General features: G+C 34.4%; 3 protein-coding genes across 4 annotated transcripts; 1 reads left to right on the top strand and 2 right to left on the bottom strand.

Moving 5' to 3' along the window:
- Nucleotides 1-310: 310 nt before the first annotated feature.
- On the top strand, nt 311-6,116 carry LOC123913765 (geranylgeranyl transferase type-2 subunit alpha 1). Of its 2 annotated transcripts, XM_045964614.1 has the most exons (8): nt 311-875; nt 966-1,122; nt 1,243-1,403; nt 1,494-1,598; nt 2,400-3,173; nt 3,292-3,472; nt 4,678-4,861; nt 5,306-6,116. In XM_045964614.1, exons 1-8 carry the CDS (start codon nt 760-762, stop codon nt 5,689-5,691), a joined length of 2,064 nt encoding a protein of 687 aa, XP_045820570.1. In that variant the 5' UTR covers nt 311-759; the 3' UTR covers nt 5,692-6,116. The 2 variants fall into 2 exon arrangements, with proteins under 2 accessions (XP_045820570.1, XP_045820569.1); XM_045964613.1 differs by having other exon boundaries at nt 472-875; nt 1,243-1,598.
- A 25-nt stretch (nt 6,117-6,141) lies between these two features.
- On the bottom strand, nt 6,142-10,101 carry LOC123913766. The gene is made up of 2 exons (XM_045964615.1): nt 9,176-10,101; nt 6,142-6,446 (listed from the first exon to the last, which is right to left on the bottom strand). The coding sequence occupies exons 1-2, from the start codon at nt 9,826-9,828 to the stop codon at nt 6,416-6,418; spliced, it is 684 nt and encodes a 227-aa protein (XP_045820571.1). The 5' UTR covers nt 9,829-10,101; the 3' UTR covers nt 6,142-6,415.
- Nucleotides 10,102-12,858: 2,757 nt separating this feature from the next.
- Nucleotides 12,859-20,368, bottom strand: LOC123914106 (serine/threonine-protein kinase CTR1-like). The gene is made up of 15 exons (XM_045965109.1): nt 19,152-20,368; nt 18,381-18,679; nt 18,142-18,286; nt 17,765-17,880; nt 17,451-17,662; nt 16,383-16,886; nt 16,246-16,286; nt 15,824-15,892; nt 15,152-15,252; nt 14,976-15,060; nt 14,802-14,900; nt 14,648-14,716; nt 13,974-14,105; nt 13,677-13,771; nt 12,859-13,539 (listed from the first exon to the last, which is right to left on the bottom strand). Exons 1-15 carry the CDS (start codon nt 19,875-19,877, stop codon nt 13,434-13,436), a joined length of 2,799 nt encoding a protein of 932 aa, XP_045821065.1. The 5' UTR covers nt 19,878-20,368; the 3' UTR covers nt 12,859-13,433.
- Nucleotides 20,369-20,857: the final 489 nt, after the last annotated feature.

Raw genomic sequence — 20,857 nt, 5'->3', positions numbered from 1 at the left:
AAGTTCATAAGCAGCAACATTTTTGCTCCTTCTAACAAATACAAAAATTACTAGAAAGAAAATTCCTACAATCTTGGATTATATTTTCCAACAGAACATCACAAACTACCAATTAGACACTTGAAAGAAATCTCAGAATCTGATTTCAATGGTAATACATTCATGGTGTGTTGAGGCTTGAATCCACTTTAAACACCAACACAGCGCCGTAGCCTCGACCAGAGGTGGAGAAACTTTGATATATATATATATATATAAAACATAGAGTGAGAATAGTAAGAAATATCATCCAAACTTCTCTTTACTCTCCATTCCCTTAATTAGTATTACAACAATAATTTATATCATCATTATATTAATTCTCAAACAACAAAAGAATACTTAAATATATGATTTTCTCGATAGATGGTAGTTATTTCCAAGATCCTACCATATAAATTCAACTTTGGACTTAAAATGAAAATGAACCCATAAAATCAACTTCTCTCTCCCCTAATTCATCTCCACCAAACACATTATAAGGGAGAAAGAAATTACTTGGAGGGAATCACCTTTCTTTCTCCACATCGGAGCCAAAAACTGTTTTTCACTTTTTCACGGTTCTCTCTGTTTCACTCCGCCGCACCACCACCACCGCCGCCGCCAATTCTCTACACCGCCTCTTCCCTCACCAATTTTTCACCGCAATTTCGTCTCACTATTTCTACTTCACACGTCAAATCAAAGTAAACCACACAAAAACCCTTACCTGAAACCAAAATGCACGGTAGACCTCGCAAACCGTTGAAAGAAGAAGACGAATCAGTTTTATCAGCCAAAGCTGAAAAGCTTCGTTTACTTCAATCTCAGTTCCTCGCCAATCACCAAAATCGCATGTACGTTGTTTCTTTCTCTCTTCTCTTTCGCTTATTTTTTTTTTTTTGTTGTTCTTCATTTTGATTCAATTTGGATAAATCTGGTTGCAGATATAGCAAAGAAGCATTAGATTTGAGCGCGAAGCTTCTAGAAAATAATCCAGAATGTTACACAGCTTGGAATTACAGAAAACTCGCTGTTCAACACAATCTCTCTCAATCTGATTCCGATTCCGTTGCGTCTCTCTTCGATCAGGAGCTCAAATTGGTGAGAATTTTTGAAGTGAATAATGTAGATGTAGATTTTTTTTGAAGTGATAGATTTTCTACTTGATTGCAAAATGCCGAATGGTGGTTAGTTTTTTTCTATTGATTTTGTATTGTTTAGGTTGAAAATGCGTTGAGGAAGAATTTTAAGTCCTACGGTGCTTGGCATCATAGAAAATGGGTGCTCAGCAAGGGGCATTCATCCATAGATCACGAAATGCGGCTTTTGAATGGTTTTCAGAAGGCCGATCCGCGGAATTTTCACGCATGGAATTACCGGAGGTTAAATATTTTGCCTTTTGATAAAGAGAAAAAGAATTTGCCATTTGAGAGATTGGTGTCATTTTTTTTTTGTTTTGATATTACTTTCAGGTTTGTTACTGATCTAATGAAAAGATCAGATGAGGATGAGTTGAAATACACGGAGGAAGTGATAGGGGAAAATTTTAGTAATTACTCTGCGTGGCATAATAGGAGGTATGTTAAAAACTTACTCTTTCAAAGGGTTATCATGGTGACTGTTGAATGCATCATGTGTATTTTCTTACAGAGCTGCATAGACAGTTGCATTCGTTTGTCGCTAACTGTTTTGCTTGTATCTGAAAAAGCGTTAAATTGCAAGGTTAAGAATGATATTGTATGATGCATTGTTTTTATCACGCATCTTGCTTACATATTGGCTTACACAAGATTGATTTGTCCAATTATGCTTGTTCTAGAAACAAACATGGCCATCTATCAATGTTACATTTTTTAAAAGGTTTTTCAAGCAACCCTTGGATATGTGCTGATATTTATGTGCGATAAATTGTGACAAAAAACAGTGGTTGATTGCATTTGCATGCCTACATTCACCTACGTATTTGAAAAATATTCTTTTTGTATTGTCAATAATCAATTGGATGCTACATTTGAAGCATTCTAGAAGATTCTCATAAATGAACTCATTTGTATATTGTCGCTCGTATTTAAAAAAAATTACCCTTCCAATGGTTTATTTCCAAGATCTTGAATAATCATCATACGCGATGATATGCTATGCATTTTATCATTTGCCTATAAGAGATATTTCGACAGTGCAAGGTAGTTTATGGTTTGTGTGTAATACATACAAACCATATATACTATGCTTTTATAGTAACAGAATTGTTTTTTGGTTTTCATTCAGTGTTTTTTTTACTGTGCTCAATTTAATTACATTCTTTAAGATTTTATTTAACTTGACTATTGATTAACTAATTATATTAATACATATTCTGTTCCATTGAAAATTTCCAGTGCAATTTTATCTAATTTACTTAAAAGAAAGGCTGAAGGATTTTCACACAAAGAAAAGGTTTTGCAAGAGGAGTATGAACATGTCCGCAATGCTATTTTTACTGACCCAGATGATCAGAGTGGTTGGTTTTATCATCTTTGGCTTATTGATCAAACCGTGAAAAATGGTGCTCCTCTACTTGTTTCATCTTGGCCATCTCGTGGATCTACTATAACACTGAATGGACATGGAAACAACCGTCTTCATGGTTTGTCTCTGTTGAATAGTACACTATCAGGCACTACAACACTTCCCATCATTCTATATTTTAATCAAGCCGTTGAAGGCATCAACTCGTCCACAGTGGCCGTTAAATCTGAAATATTGAAAGAGGATCTTGTTTGGAAACCACTTTCAGTAAACAACTCGAGTACTGCTCAAGTTTGGGTTGTGTACCTAAAACTTGGAAATATGGAGCTCCAACTATCGAAAACCTACTCTATAGAGATCACCATTGGATATTCTGCGGGTATTGTATCTTCAAATGGATATCATTATGGGGACCCTTCCCAAATTGCTTTTGAATTGTGTGTACAGACTGCTCATACAGAACCTGTTGAAGGGCAATATCCAAAGTTGACTTCGTGGAAGGATAGTGATTTCCAAAAAATTGATCATTTTGAAGAATCAAACTTCGTTACATCTACTGATCACCACATTCCAACAACTTCCAATTGGTGCAGGGAGGCAATTGATGAAGAAATAACAAATTATCAGGATTTGTTGTCAGACTGGTAAGGTGGAACCATTGAAAGTATGGCTTTATGGTTTGAAATGCTACCTAGTAAGTTCTTTTCCCATATTTTCCGGTTATATTTCAATTTGATATTGTTCTTTGTTTGATTTTTGTAGTAAAATTGGAAAGCTTACACTTGCAAGACTTTTGACTGCTCTTGATTCGTTATCACCTGAACATGATAAAAGAAAAAAGCACACCGACGAAATTCTTAAACTTTACACTGAACTGATGAAGTTGGATCCAACACATTCTCTATACTACAAGGATGAGCATAGTCTGGTATTACTTCAGCAGGTAAAATTTACTCTCTTTAAGTATTGAACATCTTTTAGTGTGTTTATTCTTAATGAATTTTCTGAGAAAAAAACCCTAAGGATTTCTGCGATTCTCACCTGGATATGAGAAAAAACGTGGAAACAAATATTCTTTAGAACCAACTCCATGCTTGAATTCTCAGATTGAATGTAATTTTTACTTGCTTTTTTTTGGTCAACTATATTTTCTATAAATGTGCACTTGAATTTGAAAGCTTCTATGATGCAACGATGGTGTACTTTTATATTTACAACTAGCCTTATAGTATTGCAAATTTTCTGTTGCTTCCATGATAAATCAAATTTATTCATTCACGTTTTGATGTTTGTTAATTTATTAAAATTTCCATCTAGTCATATGGAACTTCAGTTATTTGTTGACATGAACGAACTAAAAAAAATTCGGAAATATCAATAAAATAAAAAGTAATGTTAGTCTAAGGCATCACAATGTCCTTAAGGACTTATTTACGTGATGCGTAAACTCCAGGTGATTTAATATGTTCATTTCAAAATGTGTCAAGTAAACTCACATCATTCAATATGCCTTAAAAAATGTCAAGTATCAACACATTAAAATCATCGACGACTAGGAAGATTTAGCACACAAATATACAGAGAGAGTATAAAAAATACATAGGGAGGGAATGCATAAAAGGAAGGGAAAATTTTGTTAACGAGTTAGAATGTTAGACTAAATCAAGGATAAGATAAGGAATAGAACAAGGCAAATCGTAGAGTGTTCATGAGGCTGCTCCGCAGTCAAAAAAAAATTTATGCTGAGAGAAGTACAAAAGATTTATACCATAACTCAAATGATAGAAAATGTTTTAAAGATAATGGGCTGTGACCGGGCCTGTGATTTATGCACCACGCACAATTATATAATGGGCTGTCCGAATGATGGATGGGAAAATCTGCGCCTCGTACATGTACGCCTCGTGGAAACGGAAATACTTTAGAACCAACTTGTTGCTTGAATTCTCAGATTGAATGTAATTTTGTACTTGCTTTTTTTCAGTCAATTGTTATTTCTATGAAAGTGCACTTGAAATTGGAAGCTTTTATGAAGCAAGGCTGGTGTATTTTTATATTTATAAATTATAACTAGCTTTATAGTATTTCAAATTTTATATTCCTTCCACAATGAATCAATTCTATTTGTTATGTTTGAGGATTCTACAGATAACTTCATCTGAAGAGTCTTTACTACCACATTGCCACTACTATAAAGATGCAACGGAAACAAATACTAGTTATGTCTGTCTACGATTACAAAATCTATCGTTGTCACGGATGGGGTCCATCAAGAATTTACTATGGGTGCAAATGCTAGATCTTAGCCACAATGAACTTCGATCAATTGAAGGTAGAACTTCCATAATTTATAATTTTGCGATAACTTGCCCTTTTCCTCCACTCAAAGACCACTATAATTTAGCCTTATTATTACCGAGTGTGGTCAGCAACATGTGCTCAAATATGCAACTGTGCCTGATCCTGTATCTACTTCCCTGAACCCCAATTTTTTGGCTTTAACTAGACTGCATGAAATTATGTCCTATTTTTTAACTTTCACGATTTTCTAATCCAAATTTTCCTACTGTTTGCTCAAGCCATCCACTTCTTGCTAATCGTACCCAACCTTTAATGAGAATAGTTAATGGTTGAATGAAAATTAATAAATTTACTTTCATCATTTCATGCAATCGTCTTTTGATCATATGCCCTTGGCTAATCACTTTCGGCAATATTTGCTTCTGACATTGTATCTAAAAGTTGAAATAGGGTCTCACACTGAATCTTTTGACAGGGTTGGAGGCCATGCAACTTCTATCTTGCTTAAATCTGAGTCATAATAAACTTGGTAGTTTTACTGCTTTGGGGCCTCTCAGATCGCTCAAGTCACTTAAAGTGTTGAATATCTCTCACAATGAGCTAGGCTCTCACTCTATTGACACAAGAAGATATCTCTGCTCTTCTCCTTTAGCACATACTGAAGTATTTGCCTGGGACCGTTTTGAAATCCTTTGCGGCAGTTACAGTGCCACAAAGTTTTGGGAAGCTTTCTTGATCTTTGAAAGCTTGAACTTGACAGATTTGAACATTACAGGAAATGCAGTTGCAGACGAGAACTTCACTTCATTTATCGTCAAAGTTTTGCCTACACTAAAGTACCTAAATGATGAAGAGTTATAATGACTTTTCCAGGCCTTTAAGGATACAGGTTTTTGCTTCTGGTATAAAGAAAAGATATACTTTATAGAGAAGATGGTTCATAGCATGTTTGTTATGGCGGTGAACTCGACACTGCCTTGCGTTTAAAGAGGAACTTATATTAATAGCTTCACAAAATCATGCTAAAATTGGCATTGAGACACGAGAATGTTAATTTGAACGTTGAACCAGACAATAAATCGCTCATTGTGTTACAACCTTGTTTCGATAAAGGTCATTTCTTTAACTGCATTACTTTCAGTCATTGTTGTATGATTGTATCACAGGTGCTGGATTGATAGTATGATTACACATGTAAAAGTCAGTAACATTTTTTACTCAGTATTAACACTGAATTATGTCTCTAATGAGTGATATTACCCTTTATTTAAATCTCATTACCATATTTTGTTAAAAACTAGAAACTAGAAATAATTCAAAGGGAAAATTTTCATTCAATAAAGAAAGTACTCGATTTCACATGTCTTATAGTGATGTATACATTGATTAGCACAGAGTAGAAACCAATAATAGGGTACATAAATTTATTTATTTTTCATTTCAGAACAGCTTTGATGTTACTGATCTACTGCTTGAGCCTTCACTGAGCACCACCTCATTTGCTCCTTCCATAAACACTGAAAAGATATGTGGTGCCACAACTAATGAAACACCTCTCCAACAGACATTCTTCCCCAGTGGAAGTTTAAGACTGCTCTTTATCTTTTGTTACATTGCTGAATCAAACCCAATAGACAAAGTTAGTACCAGAGACAATTGGTGGCATGAATCCCATTGTTGTTGATGAAAAAAATTAAATGGCTCTACATCAGATGTGTAAACAAAATACTTTCTAATGAAACAATTTTTTTTTTCTTTTGGTTAAATAGCATAGTGACTAGAAATTTCACCCTTAAGGTGAATAAGTGTGGGATGACCGGCGTTCGAATCCCGACCCCTACATATATAATGTCATGTTTCTGCTGACTCAGCTAAGCTCACAGGACTAATGAAACTAAATTCTAATGCCACGAAATGTCATTTAATAGTCATGGCCAAAACTCATGAGATTATTTTATACTTGTATTTTAAAGTGAATATCAACATACCTAAGGTGGCACAAACAAAAAGTGTTACGTGAAGTAGCCATCAATGTGTTATGAAGTACTAACATCTATAAGTTTAAAGTTGGAGTACTACTTCAGCATCACAATATCAAATAGATACACAATAAAAATTTACTATTTAAAATCCTTAAAAAAATGTTCGAGTCATTCGTTAAGATTCCCAAAAAAATAAACAAAGAAAAGGTTATAAGGTTATAGAGACTAAAATGATAAAGGTTTCTTAATATGTGTCTTTAGAACACGTTAGCAATTCTTGTTCAATTATGTCCACCAATATAAACAAAAGAGTGAAGATTTGTTTTTTATCTTTAAAAACAAACTGTGAGAGTGAGGCCTAATTTAATTATTGAGAAAAATAAAAATAACTTTAATACTTGAGATAAATAAATCGGACAACTTATTCCCTACTTTAAAGAGATAGATGAGGACTAAATTGTTCAATTAAGAAGTATCTTGTCTTGATTTATATTTTTTTTATTATTATTTTTTTACTGCTGTCTTGATTTATATTTATCGAAGACTAAAAAGCTTCTTTTATTTTTCTAAGGATTAAATTAAGCTTCACAATTTTTCAATGTAAGTTTTCATTAAAAAAAAAAGTTAATATATAGCATTTGTCATTCATAGGGGAAAAAAATGAAGAACAATGAAAAAATCCCACGGAAGAGTGAGGGATTTAGATTCTTGAGTTTTTTATATTTACTTATATTTGGTGTAAATTTTAATAAAAGATAAAATAGAAAAATATATATTAAGTGTAAAAAAAAAAAAACACTTGTGTGAATATAAAGAATATGAGTCTCATTTTATAGGTAGAGGTCGAGATTCAAACTCCGGACACCTTATTTATTCACTTTTAAGGGTAAAATTTCTAGCCACCGGATAATCTAATTTTATTTTTTTTAAGAATATGAATGAATATTGAACGTAGGGAATCTTATTTTAACAAGGGACCTTAAAATTTAGTGATTTAATTAAACAAAAAATTTGATATTTGATAGAAGCAGAACTAAAATCCCATGTGGCTCCATTTCTAGGAAGAGAGTTCTGTGCAAAATTGGACGGACGTGGAAAAAGAGTAACAAGAAACAAAAGTGTGAAATTCTACGTATGTAGTGGGTGATAACTGATAACAAAACATTTCAACAAACTTGTAAAATTCATGTGCCCACAAAATTTATACGCGACCAGCGACCAGCGACCAGCGACCCTTATTATTTGGTGCATCCATATACATTTCAATCAATGTTAAAATGTGTATAGTACATAGTAGAGAATGCGTTGTTAATAGTTTTCTAAAATAAGTAGTAAAATTTAGACTCTACCAACATTTTTATATGACCAAACGCTCAGCAATTTCGCGCATGAAAATGCTAATTAAAGAAGCACACCCACACACCATGAATAATCACTTCTTTACTGTTGCCCACACCTTTAAAATTTGTTTAACCCACCAAAAGTGTTCACGGACCCTCAACACTATTACTATTAGTCTATTATTTCATGAAATTGTTGAAACCAAACCTGATATTAATGGGGTTCATGTGGTCCACTCTATAACTCACCTTTTGAATACTCGCTCCGTCCCAAAACGAGTGACTATTATACAACTAAAAATATTAATCGCTAAAGTTATGCATTGACATGCATGACGCGGTCAACTGACTCACTCATTGTGGGACGAAGAGAGTAATATCCGATCAATCGTGGCATGAAAAAATTGTTTAAATATCATTTAATCTCTAAAATAAATTGTTTAAATATTGTTTTGAACTTTAAAAAATTGTTTCATCCAAAAAATAAACTCAGATTCCCTCAGGTAAAAACATCTTTTCTTGTACACAAATCCTAACTTTATAATAACAAATAGTAGTATTGTTAAGTGAGACACTTTCACCGGCGTTCAAACTTTGGAACCTCACACCAATTTTCTTTCTCTGAAGTATAATTAATCAGTTGTAGGATCGTGCGCAAGTTAACTTCAAAGTACTACTAGTACTAATGTTATCACTTTTCATTTTAAGTTGATTTTGATTCTTTTCAATCAATGAAAAGATACGTCAAACTCAAAGATTCTTTAGTACTTTCTTAATCCAAAAAGGAAGAAGAAACTGAAACTCCTTCCTTCATGAAACTCCTAAGATTTCGCACTTTAACTGATTTACTAATTACTATCATAAGCCAGAATCATTTATTAATGTTCACTTTCAAGTTTTTTAACATACTAACAACACTATTAATTAGTCACTGTAATTAAACATCCAATTATTGATGATGATGATATTATAATCTGAAATTGAAATTAAGCTGATAGTACAAAAATCGATTATGAACCCAACCTGTTAAGTGCTTCAACCGGCACAGAAAATTCTGGCGCCAACTCATGAGCTTCCTTGTAAGCTTTCTTTGCTTCTTCATCCATCTTCTTTCCTTCATAACACTCTCCCAACGCACACCAAGCTTTCGCGTTCTTAGGACTCAAAATAACCGACTCAGTCAAATCAGCTAAAGCCGAGTCAACTCGTCCGCGTTCACTCGTTGCGAGTTTCAACTCAGCTCTCTTATACAACGCATCACCACGTTCATCTTTTGCAAGAGAACTAGCAGTGAGAGGAGATAAAGCTGCATCGAGCGATTCAAGAGCGGAAGTTCGAAAACCTTGAAGATCGAGAATCATAGCTTTGAGAAGATAAGAAGCAGCGTCTTTAGGATCGAGTTCGATCGCTTTTTCTGCTTCGGTTAATGCTTCGTTTGCGAGGTTGTTGATTGCGGATCTGGATTTGTTTTTGGAAGATCTAGCTTGTGTGAGAAGCTGAGCGCCACGAACGAAGTGACGCTTTGCTTTGATTCCGGTTCGGTTTCGGATTCGGAGTTTTGCGAGAATTTTTTGTGGAATTCCGTGCATGCTGAGGAAGATTAAGACTAGTGCAAGAATCATTACAACTTGTAAACCGATATCGCGGTACATCGCTTGTTTCTCCTTGGGGTCCATTTTTTTGTCTCTAAAAATTTTCTCCGGCGAGGGTTTTAGGTTTTTGTGGCTGAAGAGGAAGAAGAAGAAGTAGAAGAAAAGTGTGTGGTGTTATCGGAATTCAAAAGTTTATAGACTTCAACTTAATAATTTAAGTTCAACTTGACCTCAGACGGCAGCCGCCATGCTTTTCTTTTGATTTTTTAAAAAAAGCTTAACTTTTATGGGAAAAATATTTTTTAAGATAAAAAGTTTAAGTGAGTTAGGTCGGAGTTTAAGAGAGTTAAACTTAAAAGTATATTTTTGGTTTAATTACTTAATTGGTCACTTAAAGATATTTATGGTTTCAAATTGGTCCCTTAAAGAAAAAAAGGGTCAAATTGGTCCCTTAAAGACCTTGCCGTTAAACATTTTAGTCTCTTCCGTTAACTTTTAACCCCAAAAGCATAAGGTGGACCAACACTTCAGGTGCTCCACCATAGACTTCAATAATTTTTTAATATTAACCATTGGATTTCCTTATCAAAAGAAAAACCATTGGATCTTGAATATCTATTATATCTAATAATGTACTACCAACACCTTGTTTTATTTTCCTTTCTTCATCTCCTTCCTTCCGTCTTCTTCATAAACTTCATCAACACAAATCCAGATTTTGAAACACTTAAAAACAAAAAACAAAAAAAACTCAAAAACAAATTCACAGGCAGAGAAATTGAAAGAGTAAAAAGAAAGGAATCTGAGAACAAAAACCAGTAACCATAAACACCTCCATTTTCACCTATTCACTCACAATCATCTTCCACTTTCAACAATCACAACAACCATCTTCCACATCCATCACAAATCAAACGAAAAAACATAAACAATAAGAGAAACAGAGACAAAAAAAATAAAATCAGAATGGATTTGTGGCAAAGTTGTGCATATGTTTATATTGATTTTGGTTTGGTTTTGAGTTAGATTTGTGGCAAAGAATAAGAAATCAGAATGGATCTAAGCTTTTTATTTTGAAATTGTTTTGTTTTTATTTTTTTATTTTGCAGGTTTTGGGGTTTGATTTATGGTTAGAAAGTGGTTTGAGTGAATTTGGGGTTTTTTTGGGTGTTTTTAGGGATTTCTGTTTCTAATTTGAGGATTTGGTTTCTTTTTTGGGGTTTGTTTGATGAAGTTGATGATGAAGATGAAGAACAAGGGAGAGAAGTTATAATCTTTTTTATTTTAAATTTTAACTTTAAGTTTTTATTTTAAAATTAAATGATTTACCTAGTAAGTAGCCATGTAAGCACCCATGTGAGCAGCCACGTAAGCATCCAGTTCGCCACCTGTAAAAATTAACAGTTTGTGGACGGAAAGGACCAAAATGTTTAACGGCAAGGTCTTTAAGGGACCAATTTGACCTTTTTTTTCTTTAAGGGACCAATTTGAAACCATAAATGTCTTTAAGGGACCAATTAAGTAATTAAGCCAACATTTTTTAAGATTTCAGATATGATAGTGGATATTTATGTGTTATCAATTGACGAGTCTCTTAATACATGTAGTGAGAGTTCATACTTTTTATGTTACGAATCAACTATTTATCAACTGAATCAATTGCGTCGGAGAATAGTAATGTTCTATTTTTGCTTAAGAAATTTAATCGGAAGAATTATAGACCTAGGCTATAATAATAATATATTGTTGGTTAAAAAGTAGATATTATTATTATTATTAGTTAGGTATGTATATATACTAGTACTATAATATGTCAAAAAGAAAGATGATATTATTAAAATTTAGTAGTATTACTTTGTGGATGTCGCGCACGAGTTCAGATATCTTTATCACAGAAAGTCAAGAATTATGTGTTTTCTCTAGGGTCCACTCTTTCGTCTTTTAACTCTATCATCAGACACAAGAAAAGTCCCTCTTCCCCTCTTCTTTCATCACAAGAATCTTTCTTGTTTTGGGTCAAACTCCTTTCTCTTTGGGACTGAAACTTATAACACTATGGTTGGACTTGCCTAAAGTGTGGCACTACTGATCTCTGTCTTGGAAAGAAATTAGAGTAACTACTATTAACTAGGTTTGTGTTTTTTCGTACTAATAGTGATAAATGATGAATTTTGTATTTAAGACCTATGAAATTACTACTAATTTACTATTCAATACTCACCACTAACTTCATCTCACAATTACTCTCTTGTAGTAGCAGTAACTAAATAAAATTTGGTGTCTATCAAGAATTTTAAAATAAACCTTTCATATCAGTAGAACATATTTTAAAAGTAGAGACAACAAAAACACCAACACACCATTTCTTTCAACTTTATTGTTGCAAATTAAAGGTGGCATGTATATAGCCTTTTATTGGCTTACACAATTAGCTAAGCATATATAAATTGTAGAAAAATACTCTTTAGCCCCCCATCATGCAATCCATTTCTATAATTTATCTTTATTTATTAGAAATTCAGTATTCAGCTCAAATACCAACTAATTTAGGATTGAGTTCCATTTGTATAATTTCTTAATATTGATGTAGCAGAGCAGAGAGTTTTATAAACACAACAAAATGGTGAGCTGCGGATAATTTAAAGGTGTCTACATTGTCTTTAAGGTGGAATGAATTGGCTGTTAAATGAGGAGTGATGCTGCGCAAGTTTTGGTTTGGAATGTGTCCTGATACATATAATAGGGTGCTCGGATCATATTACAGCAGAAAATTGCCAATGTCTGGTAGTATTCTGTGTGTTGGATGAATTAGCATGATTATATTAAGTGTGACATGTATGATTTGATTTCTTGAGGTTGAAGAAATGTAAAATTGAAAGAATGTGAATGGAAGAGAGAAAGTGCTATTGGTTGAAAAAAGATGTGTTTTATTTCCTCAATGGATCAAGCTTACAATCCAAAAAAAATCGATACAAACCCACAGGCTCAAGCTGCGCCTATGGCCAAGTTTGCAGCTTGCGCCTATCATGCCGTTATGTGCTATCAAACTCTAACCAACTAAACAAACACATTAACTACCATTTGTGAAACAAGTTATAAAACAAAACTAAAACATGCATTAGAATCAACAAATTCTTCATTATAGTTCGGACATGGGATATCTCAATTCTGAGCTTTGGACGTCTTGTGCTTGATCAGCATCTATTAATACAATTGAGCAAAAGATAAATGAAAGTTTTTAATTGAACAAATTACTTTTAACTTCTATGGGATAAATCCACGCTAAAACTTTATAGAAATATTCCAAAAGGACTATTATTTTACTTTTGGAATATTACTTTCAAAAAAAACTTTTTTGTGCAGCACTTTCCAAAATCCAAATGATCACATTGCAAATTTGATAAAACATTATTTTAGGAACTGTTACAGAAACATATATACACCCTCCAATATTTTAGACTTCAAGCTATCCATAAACTGATAAAAGAGCTTGAAGTCAGGAGCTTATTTATAGACATGTTCAGACGCTAGGGAACCCCATAATAAGATACAGGCAACACTTATTTGAGCCTTTAATTTACAATATACAGTTGCAAACAACCAAGGTTCTGTCATTCATATAATATATGACCACCATTCCACCGACCTTTTCATATAAGAGCGACGAATTTCAGTAACAAGAAAACCAATTATGGCTTGTGCGTATCACCCATTTTTATCACCTCTGCTGGAGACTTCAGCAGCTTCTTTACTGACTCAATTATGCTACCGAAAGATGGGCGTTGAGCAGGATCGCTGCCAAGTAAACAGATCAATGTTTATAGGACCATAGAAAAAAGTAAAAACAGCAGTTTACTAAGCAAAACAACATAAACCATGTTAATCTGCATGGTGAATCTCGGTATTATAAAATTGACATTACTATGACTTACTCAGCCCAACAAGATTCCATGAGTGAGGCCAATGCTGGGGAGATGTTTGGAGGGATAGCAAGCTTCCTATTCTGGAAAGCAACAGCTCCGACCACCTGAGAGTTCACATGATGATTATTATTTTTCAAAATCCATTGGTAAAACTGGAGGTTTCATTATGTCAAGCATCTGTTTGAAATATGCAAGTTCACATGTATACATTTCCACTATATGCCCTTTTAAATTAACAATTTCTTACAAATGATTTCTATTACTGTAAATATTTACAATTTATACCATAATACCCATTAAGTTTACCTGGGGAGGGTTAAGTCCACTCCATGGTTGTTGCATGGTCACAAGCTCCCACAGGATAACTCCAAAACTGAATATGTCTGATTTCTCATCTGAAGGTTCTCCGCGAAGAAATTCTGGGGCCATCCACTCGGGCTAAAAAAATAATAAAGGGCTACAAATTTATTGAAAATGAGGTACCATGAAGTAAAAGTTCAATGGGTGAATTATGGAAAAAATGACCAATTTAACTATTAAAAGGAATTTCCCACTATATGTATGCTAACATGCAAACTCTAACAAATCCAAATACAGGATAATAAGTTCAAAATGTTCCCTTTATGCACACCTAAAAATGCATATTCCTCTCATCCAAAAGACTCGCCAGCATCAATTTATTAACATCCCAATACTACAATATATCAGAAACACAACGGTACCATTGGTCTTATAGGCTGGGACAATATTGGTAGTAACTAGTAGCAAAAAGGCTAAGAAGTAACAACTTTTTTTATATAGGAATTAAGGCGCACTGGCAAATAGCTACAACTGTTCAATTGTTGAACTCTTTCAAAATTGAGAGTGCTTCTCAAACAAAGACGGAAAGAAAAGAAGTGGACAATTCACGAGTTAAATTGTTAGAGAACTACATGAAGCTGATATGATGAGACTAATGAATATAAAGTCAGAGACTTAACTGTTCCGGCAACAGATTTTGAGGGTATGAAAGTGTTTGCCTTAAATCTGGACAATCCAAAATCACAAACCTGAGCATGAAATGAAAAAAGAAATCACCTACATGTACAAAATTTTATGAAAACTCAATAAACTGCTATATTAGTTTCATTCCACCTTCACAGTCCAATTTTTGTCCACTAACAAGTTTGGTGATTTGAGATCCCAATGCACGATTGGAGGTTTCAGACAATGGAGATAATTCATTCCTTTAGCCTGCAATCGGACAAACGATATATCATGTACAAGATAAATATTTAGTGTGACAAATTAACAATATCTGACACAAACCACATCCAAAGCCATCCGTAATCTTCTCCTACTATCCAGAATTTCACCAGATGATGGCCTATGTATCAGGCGGTATAAACTACCCCTGTAAAAAATGTACCAACAAACAACATTCACATCTTCATGCAAGAATAATACATAATAAGATTATCAATGATAAAAGTTGATTATTTCACCTCGGCAAATACTCTGTCACTATTGATAGATTTGGGCTTGTTGTAACTGCACCCATGAAGAGCACCACATTTGGATGACGAACTCGTTTCATTATTGCAACCTAAATCAATGCAAATAACAACATGAACATAACTAGATTATTTTCACCATTTAACAGAGAGGGGAATATAAAAGGGTTTTCAGAAAGAGTTTAAAATCTTATATCATTATTAACAAAGAGGGGAAAATAAAAGGGTTTTTAAGAAAGAGTTTAAAATCTCAATATGTTCAAACTAGTATTGGAGAAAAGGAGCATACATGTTTCAAGCATGACAGTACAACACATAATCATTAATTTTAGTGTGCTACATAAACTACGCAATGTTGTGAATTGTGATTGTTACCAAATAATAGTATAAAAAAAAATTTCCTTAGAAAAGAGGTGGTTTTCTAAATGAGAAAAGACATAAAAGACAAACTACAACTGCACAAGATATTAGACCAAAGGAATATATACGGCTGAGGATAACTAGTCTATCAACTCATATGTGTTTCTTTTGGTAGTGTATTTTCAGGCGAACCCACCGATCTCCTCTTACCAGAGTCACATAGTTAATACAATCCAAATCACAGACAAATGAAATGAAGAGGCAACTCAACACATTTATCTCATGAATACAATCAATACATACCTCTCTCAAAAACTCCTTCAACTGATCATCATGGAAATCCTGAACTGTTAAAACCTTGACTGCAACATCCTTCAATTAATAAAACAAATAGATTATATAAAACAAATAGACGCGCACACAAACATATTTGGCGAGGATTGACTTGTTCCATGATAATATTCAATGGCTGGATCTCCATACATACAGATTGTGGCCAAAGAATGTATTAATAGATCCAATATAAAAGCTATTGATAGTTAAATATAATAATATAATCAACTTGTCTTGGAGGCTAAATGGCATTCATCCAATTGCAATCAAACAGACTATTAAAGCACCCAATATGAAGATATCAGATTCAGAAAGCTACGTTTATATACATGAACATGCTTATTCTACGAACAAATTTGGCATGACAAAAAGAAGTGTATATTATCACTTACTGATCCATGCCATTCAGCACGGTGCACAGTCCCAAATGAGCCTGCATAGTTAAAAGGAAAGGAGCATTTAGAGTCATCTAATGAGGAAACAAGTTTGCTATACCAAAGTTGTGTGAATTCAAGAAGCAGAAAAGTACCAGCACCAACACGCTCTTTAATCCGTAAATCATCCCATGATATCTCAAGCCAGTCCATTGCAAGCGATGGTTCAAGATTCACATATCTTGGAATACTCCCATCAGGTAAATAGTCCTTGTTTTCAATTATATTGTCTACCTGCTTGAATTCTGATTGGCAGGACGAACTAAGTATACATTGCTTGACAATACTTTTTACCACAGAACCTCCAGTTACGATGATCTCATTGTTGGAAGTTTCTTGTACCATAACTGTATCTTCACTAAACCTTGGATATTCATGTAATGATGATTCAGTGGCAGGAAAAACTTTAGCAACATTCTCATGAATGGTAGGCAAAATTGAACCTAGAACTGCACATTCCTCGTCATTCTCTTTTAAACCAAAAGGAATTAGATTTGGTTTGGTTATTTCACAGGTTTGATCAACTGAAGCACAGACGGAGCCCTGATGACCTTTCAACAAATCAGCTTCCATAACTTGTTGATCATTCTGTCCACAACCTGCAAATCATTGAATAATGGCCAAAACAGATTTAAACGATAATTCCTTTCCTTTTTTAAAAATAAAACAAGAATTCCTCTCTGCTAGTTATAAGGTTTACTAAAACAGAACTAAGAGAGCATAAGCTACCCTGTTCCAAAATGATTAAAATCTAAAATTCAAATCCAAACATGCTCCACAAACTTGACAAGGAAACCGAAAATCATTAAGCAACTTCAAATATATTCACTGAGAAAGGTTGGTTTTGGACTAGAGCTAGGTGCAAAGGAAGAAAGATCACTTCTGCAGTGAGGGGAAAAAAGATAAATCACCTGGCTAAGGATATACGACAGTGGGTTGTGCCTACAAACATCATTTGAACAATTAACTGATGTGGTATATTTTTAGACTTTAGGCTTTAACACAATCGATACAAAAGAAAATACATGGAAGAATTTAGGCTCTACTACAAATAAGTTTAAGTACGATATATCCTAAAGGTCCAAGAATATAACCATGGCTACACAGATTCTTCCTTTGCACTTGAAATTGAAATACTTCTGAAAATTTGAAGATCAACATACCTGAATAAGGACGAGTTTCAGGATTAAAAGAACTTTGGTCGAAACAAATAAGTGGTTGAGAACTTTCTTCATCATCCATATAGGGTGATTGTAATTCCATAAAATGAGAAATTTGTAACGGCGAAGGAATCGAAGAAGCATATGCTCCATTGATCGAGGAATCTGGACCATGTACATTTCCTAGTTCCCCAACAAGGTCGACTACGTATTCCCTATTAAATAACAAACCATAACCCGAACAATTGAAAATATGAGGTCAATAAAAAATTAGAAGTACAAGTTATTAGTCGCATATATAACAAAATTTTGTTGACCTCAAAAGCTGCTTGTCATCTCTAATCTTGACTAGACAAGAGGATCTATGATCTGCAGCACAATACTTGCAACCACGAGCTATGCGACAAGGCAAACCTATGTAATCAGCCAATCTCTGCATTCAAAAAACCAGCTAATTAAATAGTGAATAATTAATCCATAACAAGATTTTCGACAAACATTGATGCATCATCAAAACTCAGTGCAAAATGAACTCAGACAAATCCTCTTTGTGCGTAGTTGTACCATCATTGTGCAACTAATTAAGTAGAAATTTTTTGTTTGATAATTGATATGCTACTAGCATATAAATTATCTACACACACCGCACGCCACAAAGCAAGAACTAAATCAACACATTAATATAATATTTAACCTTGAAGAGAATTGCTCGATGCCTACAAAGCCCAGAAGATAGACTACCAATGGGAAGCACAACACATTGGTGAAAATTTCTCAACCTCTTACTAACCAACTTCCAGCGTTTGTGGAGATCTCCTTCCTCCATCAGGAATATACCTCTTCAATAATCAATATCAAATATATATGCATTCAAAATAACAACTAAATAATAAGGAAAAATGTGATGATTATATTGAAGAGTACCATACATACCCCATATGTATGGCAACAAGTTTCCCTAGTTGTTCGACAAACACCAAGGTGTTCCCATAAGAACAATACAACTCCTGAGCTTTATCGTGAAGCATCTTTAAACGAGAATCTCCATCTCTATCGACAAGCACCACCTCCATAGATGTCTCGCCTGGTTCAATGGCTTTAAGTGCCATCAAATTAGGTATCCGCTTGCCTTTCTCCTCATCATTGCACATCACCCACAGATATGGATTCATCCCCAGTATGTTGTAAAATCCATCAGTTATCTTGTCCGTATACGACAAACACCCACTCACCTGATAATCCAAAAACAATGTAATCAAATAGAGGAATGCTAGGAATACTCCTTTTCAAATACTCTCTCTAACACTCCTCTCTAATTGAGTGAAACTCATGTGGGTCTCATCACTTTATTCAGGACCTATTTCCAAAGTGAGAGACCAACATCGATTCCAACCCATAAGAGATTATTATAGTGAGTGTTGAAAAGAGAGTCTTGCTAGCACTCCTCAATGAAATAAATAGTATTGGAATAATATTTGCACCCTATGATTTTAAATTGCTATCTGCAGCGGCCACAATGACATCAAATTGTAATTTTGATTACATCGGCGATATTATACAAATTATACCACAATATAAAGGTTAGCAGCATAGCAGCAACGGCGCAACTATAACAACAATTTCAAACTACAGCCATTGAATTAAAGTGTCATCGTGCACCAGTGAAATATCGTTAAATGAAACTATGGTGCGATTGTTATGTACCCAAAGACGATAAGAAACAGATTCAGCATCCCAAGTTTCAGCGCCAGGAGTGAGAAATGGTTCGGTTACGAGACTTGCCAAAGAAGCCAACCTCTTCGCTAACGTATGCTGCAAGATGTAGCTTTCTTTACACTTCTTAACCAATGCGTCTTTGTTTTCTTCCTCCTCTTTCTGCCTCCTAACTGTGGCGGTGGTAATGGTGGAGACTTGAGACAACGGCGCTTCCTCCTTAATGTCACTGGAAAACAAACTTCCTGCATAGCTACTATCGCTTGATAACCTCGGAAGCGAAACCTGCCGATCGAAATTCCGATCAATTGCAGTGTCTTTAACGACTGTCTCCGGCTGAGAAAGATTAAAGTCGTGATCATCGTCGGAGATTGATGATCGGCGGCGGAAGTGATGATGAGTATGATGACCGGAGTGATTTCGTTTTTTGTCGACAAACCAATCACAGAAAGCCGTTAATTGCTTTTGCTTGATTCGGAGTTTGTTATCGCCGGAGGAATGTGAATGTTTCCCGGAGGAGAAAACGACGTCGTCGTGTTTAGTTGTTGGAGGAGTAGAAAACGAAAGTGACTTTTTGGTTTGCGTGTCGCTTTCATTTCCAGATTTAATTGAATTGACGATATTGTCCTTATCGTGATCTAATAGCTTTTTTGATGATTCATCCAATCCTCGCTCTGGAAAATGACGCGGGAAAATGTAAGTTGCTCTATGAGGCATTTTCAATCACGAGTCTCTCGCGCCACGTAATCACGTACAAATAAACAGAAACGGAAACTGACACTACTTTCCGTTTACGCCGTCACCGACACCGTCTTCCTCGCTCTCTTTCTTCTTCTTGCTACTATCGAGTAATTAATACCACTTGAACTGATTATTGTATATGATATAGTTGGAAGATGAATTGCATGTTGAACTATTTTTGAATCTGAATTAAGAAACTTATGAAACAAACTGATAAGTAATATATTTTGGCGTGGATGCAATGTTAAAGAGGAAGTGCGATAGTATATGTTGATAATTAATTAATGATTTGAGCGAAAAAGAGGAAGCGTGAACGTGAACATGAGGGAGATGTGGTTGGTTTGGTTGTGTATTATTTGCTGTTTTTGGTTGGAACATTGGAAAATAGTGTTTGACAATATAGGTGGTGGTGGGAAATGGAAAATAATATACAGTCGGTATGTAAAGGATACTGGTGTCACATGCGTACTCTTCCATGGTGAGGAGATACGTAAATTTATGACAAAACTTTCTGATACGTAAATTGCAAGTATACAATTATCGTCAAGTAGTAATTAAGATATTGTGTTCACGAGTATTGTTGATTATTCTAAACAAAAACAATTAAACCAATGCTTAAGGCTATGTTTGGATTGATGGTACAGAACGGAATGGAGCAGAATGGAATATAATGGAATGGAGTGGAGCGGAACGGAACGGAACACAAATTCCGTTCCATTGTTTGGATATTCAATAGCGGAATGGAATAAAGTTACCACTCCATCGTTTGGGAAATGAACGGAATGGAATAAATTATAACATTTTTATTCCAATTTTACCCTTACTTTAAAACATTGAACTATAAGCCATAACCCCAAATGCCAATATCCTTATTTTAAAACACTAGTGCAGAGGCAGAATTTCAATAGTCAAACATGATGAGCATCAAACATGATAACAATCAAATACTAGTTTCA

The sequence above is a fragment of the Trifolium pratense genome, linkage group LG3 (assembly GCF_020283565.1).
Source record: "Trifolium pratense cultivar HEN17-A07 linkage group LG3, ARS_RC_1.1, whole genome shotgun sequence".
NCBI lineage: Eukaryota > Viridiplantae > Streptophyta > Magnoliopsida > Fabales > Fabaceae > Trifolium > Trifolium pratense.
The sequence above is the reverse complement of the archived record's forward strand: the minus strand, read 5'-3'. Positions and strand labels throughout refer to the sequence as shown.

What these genes read in the sequence shown, in the direction of transcription:
- LOC123913765 (XM_045964613.1), top strand. Translation starts at nt 760, where the DNA reads ATGCACGGTAGACCTCGCAAACCGTTGAAAGAAGAAGACGAATCAGTT. An exon ending in GCCAATCACCAAAATCGCAT is followed by an intron (nt 876 to 965) that starts GTACGTTGTTTC and finishes ATCTGGTTGCAG; the next exon opens with ATATAGCAAAGAAGCATTAG. An exon ending in TGAACTTCGATCAATTGAAG is followed by an intron (nt 4,862 to 5,305) that starts GTAGAACTTCCA and finishes ATCTTTTGACAG; the next exon opens with GGTTGGAGGCCATGCAACTT.
- LOC123913766 (XM_045964615.1), bottom strand. Translation starts at nt 9,828, where the DNA reads ATGGACCCCAAGGAGAAACAAGCGATGTACCGCGATATCGGTTTACAA. An exon ending in CCGGTTGAAGCACTTAACAG is followed by an intron (nt 6,447 to 9,175) that starts GTTGGGTTCATA and finishes GGTTTGATTCAG; the next exon opens with CAATGTAACAAAAGATAAAG.
- LOC123914106 (XM_045965109.1), bottom strand. Translation starts at nt 19,877, where the DNA reads ATGCCTCATAGAGCAACTTACATTTTCCCGCGTCATTTTCCAGAGCGA. An exon ending in GTGACAGAGTATTTGCCGAG is followed by an intron (nt 15,061 to 15,151) that starts GTGAAATAATCA and finishes CATTTTTTACAG; the next exon opens with GGGTAGTTTATACCGCCTGA. An exon ending in GTGGACTTAACCCTCCCCAG is followed by an intron (nt 13,772 to 13,973) that starts GTAAACTTAATG and finishes GTGAACTCTCAG; the next exon opens with GTGGTCGGAGCTGTTGCTTT.